The 3,202-nt window shown below is 39.9% G+C and overlaps 1 protein-coding gene across 1 annotated transcript; it reads left to right on the forward strand.

Annotated features, from left to right (window-relative positions):
• The first annotated feature begins 1,202 nt into the window (after nucleotides 1-1,202).
• On the forward strand, nucleotides 1,203-1,829 carry LOC137639303 (uncharacterized). Its single transcript, XM_068371583.1, has one exon. It carries the CDS (start codon nucleotides 1,203-1,205, stop codon nucleotides 1,827-1,829), a length of 627 nt encoding a protein of 208 aa, XP_068227684.1.
• The last annotated feature ends 1,373 nt before the right edge of the window (nucleotides 1,830-3,202 follow it).

Consider the following 3,202-nt stretch of genomic DNA (forward strand, 5'->3'; position numbering starts at 1 on the left):
TCACGAATTGGAAAATGGCACATCGTAAGGAGGGATTCTTAGCCCCCTCCTATTCAACATCCTCATGGAAAATATAGCCTCACTCCAGCTTCCTGAAGGAGTACACATATTTATCTATGCAGATGATGTATATGTAATAGCTCGAGGGTCAGTCAGGACGATCAAAATGCAAAGAGCACTCAATGCCATCAGCCACAAATCCAATGAGCTTGGACTAACAATAAACGTTGGCAAAACAAAGGCTATGTCAATTAAAGACCTAAACCCCTTGCAACCACTCACAATAGGAACAGAGCCCCTAGAATGGGTGGACAAATACACATACCTGGGAATAATAATAGACAAACAGCTCACCTTCAGGGAAGAAATCAAATATCTCAAGGAAAGGACAAATGCCAGATTGGCAGCCATGAGGTATATGTCCAAACTCAATAAAGGAGCAAATGAGCATGTCGAAAAGAAATATTATCTAGCCTGTACCAGCGCGCTAGTAGAATATGCTTCCCCAACACTCACTGATCTAATGGATACACAAAAAGCCACAGTAGAGGCAATTCAAAACAATGCCATGAGGCTCATGTTAGGCGCTCCAATATGGACAAGACTGTGCAACCTAAGGATGGACACTGGACTACCAACCCTTGAGGATAGAACTGCACTGAGAAATGCTAGCACGGTTGCAAAGATGTTCCTGTAAAACAGAGACTCAATCCCCAAAGAGAGAGTAAGAGAGGAACTGTTAAAACATCCTGAAGTTCAAACCCTAAGCTCTTATGGCAAAGACCATAGTAACAAAATAAAGAGCCTAGGTCTAACTGAAATACGCCTACAGCTAAACCCAGACAGAGCACAGGGTATACAACACATTCCACCATGGAAAAAGCAAGTAGCAAAGTTCAGCTACACCAGTCTCCCAAGGGCAAAAGAAAACTGCACAATAGAGGAACTTAGAAACGCAGCAGAAGCAGCAATACACTCTGCAGAGACAATAGGGGAACATATCTACTATACAGATGGTACAGTAGATCCTGGAACCCAAACAGCGGGAGCTGAAGTTCACTCCTGCAAATTCACAGCATGTTGGAGAACATCAAACAATGTCTCCACCCTGCAGATAGAGCTTGTTGCAATAAAACAAGCACTAAAATACTCTTGAAAATGAGGAAGGACCAGTAGTCATTCATACTGATTCACGATCCTCAATGCAAGCCCTACAACAGGACAAAAATAAAGAAAACAAGTCCTTGAGAGCTGATATCAAATCCCTCCTATATCAGCACAATGAGAGAAATAGACTAGTAACACTAAACTGGATCCCCAGTCACATCGGGATACCAGGGAATGAAAAGGCTGATGAGCTAGCCAAAAGCACCAGACACATCCAAAATGTACAGATGCACATACAACTGACACTGCAACAAATCATAAACAAAATAAAGACACAGCTCAACGACAAGCTAATCAAGGAACTACACAAGTGGATAGAGAAAGGCTCTCCCTCTGCCAAATGGTACAAATGGGCCACGGAGCTAGAACCTCCACCAAGTAAACAGGCTGTATGTATACACAGGCTCCGACTGGGATACACGGCAAATTGGGAAATCAGAGACGACATTCAGAGACCGTGTGATCACTGTGATGTCACACCACAACACGTCCTCTTGCACTATTTACTAGAATGCAGAGAAACAGCACAGCTGAGAGGCGATTTACTAGTAGACTCCAACACACCACAGGCCGGGCAAGCGGCGGCCGCACTGGCAAAGGCAATTTTCGAAAGCATAGACAGACACACACAGTTGCTTTCAAGACTACCTCCACCGAGGTAAGACCTCAAATTCTCATCGTACCATCTCATCCCCTCATTGTAAGGCCCTATTCACATCATCCTCTGTACTTTCTAAACTTAACCTACTACTAAAAACTCTCCGCGGGGACCCTAGGGAGTAAAGGGTTGGATAACCCCACCTGCCTCCTTTTCCCTACCACTCAAAGGCCTTACACCTGCAACTTTCAAACTACCAGTATCCGTGAAATGATGGCCCTCTACTACTACCACCATCATCCTTACCCTGTCCACAACTTTCTCTAACACTAAAAACCTTTCAAATTTCCTTTATGTGATAACCCACCTTATATTTTATACAGGTTAACTACTGGCCGACCAAGGGAAAGGCCCGTGCCAACAAGAAGAGTTCGCTGTAAAACGAACGAACGAACGATATGTATTCTCATTGTTGAGTTTGATAATGTCCTGAGTGGATGAAAGTACTTACTCCAATCAAGTCTTTTCATTTTTCCTTTCGTGGCTATAATACATTTCATATTCATCACGTGTCAGCTTTCCTGATTTCTACACACACACACACACACACACACACACATATATATATATATATATATATATATATATATATATATATATATATATATATATATATATATATATACATACATACATATATACATACATACATACATACATATATATATATATATATATATATATATATATATATATATATATATATATATATATATATATATATATATATATATATATATCCTTCAGCCATGCATTTATAAGCTAATTGTCCAGATCAAAGGATACATTTTTAAGAGAGGAAAAATTACAAAAGTTATAGAAGCATATTTACAATATGACCTCCAGATAAATCTTGTATACGGATTGAATTGAAGATATCTCTTCCATGTGCCAAATTTGCAATGCATGGAAGGAAAGTCTTAATGCTATATAGCCAGACAGCTTTTCCCTTTATTTCCATTTCTAAGCGAAGTTTCAGGATATTTGCTTTGGTATCTTCCCTCTTTTCTTTTTTGCATTATGTTTGTAAATCATCTCGAGCATAATGCGCTTCGTAAACGGGAAAATGGCAGTGAAATAGTCCGATTGTTTTATCCTTTCACTGTTTTGAGACCAAAAGACAAAGGGCAGTTTTGAAATCCCCTAAGAGCAAATACTATTATTGAATGTCGAGGGTTGAGCCAAAAGCCCTTTCAGAAAAGCAAACACTTTCCAATCAGCGGTGTCAACGTGTGCCATGAAAAGAATACAATTCATAATTTTTCTAATCTGGAGAGTCATGTCGATGACTAAATCTGAAATGTTCCATTCAGAAGCAGATGTGGGCAAGCAGACCTATTTTGTTTCCCGGATAAAATCGTAGGCTGGACAAAGTTT

The sequence above is a fragment of the Palaemon carinicauda genome, chromosome 4 (assembly GCF_036898095.1).
Source record: "Palaemon carinicauda isolate YSFRI2023 chromosome 4, ASM3689809v2, whole genome shotgun sequence".
NCBI lineage: Eukaryota > Metazoa > Arthropoda > Malacostraca > Decapoda > Palaemonidae > Palaemon > Palaemon carinicauda.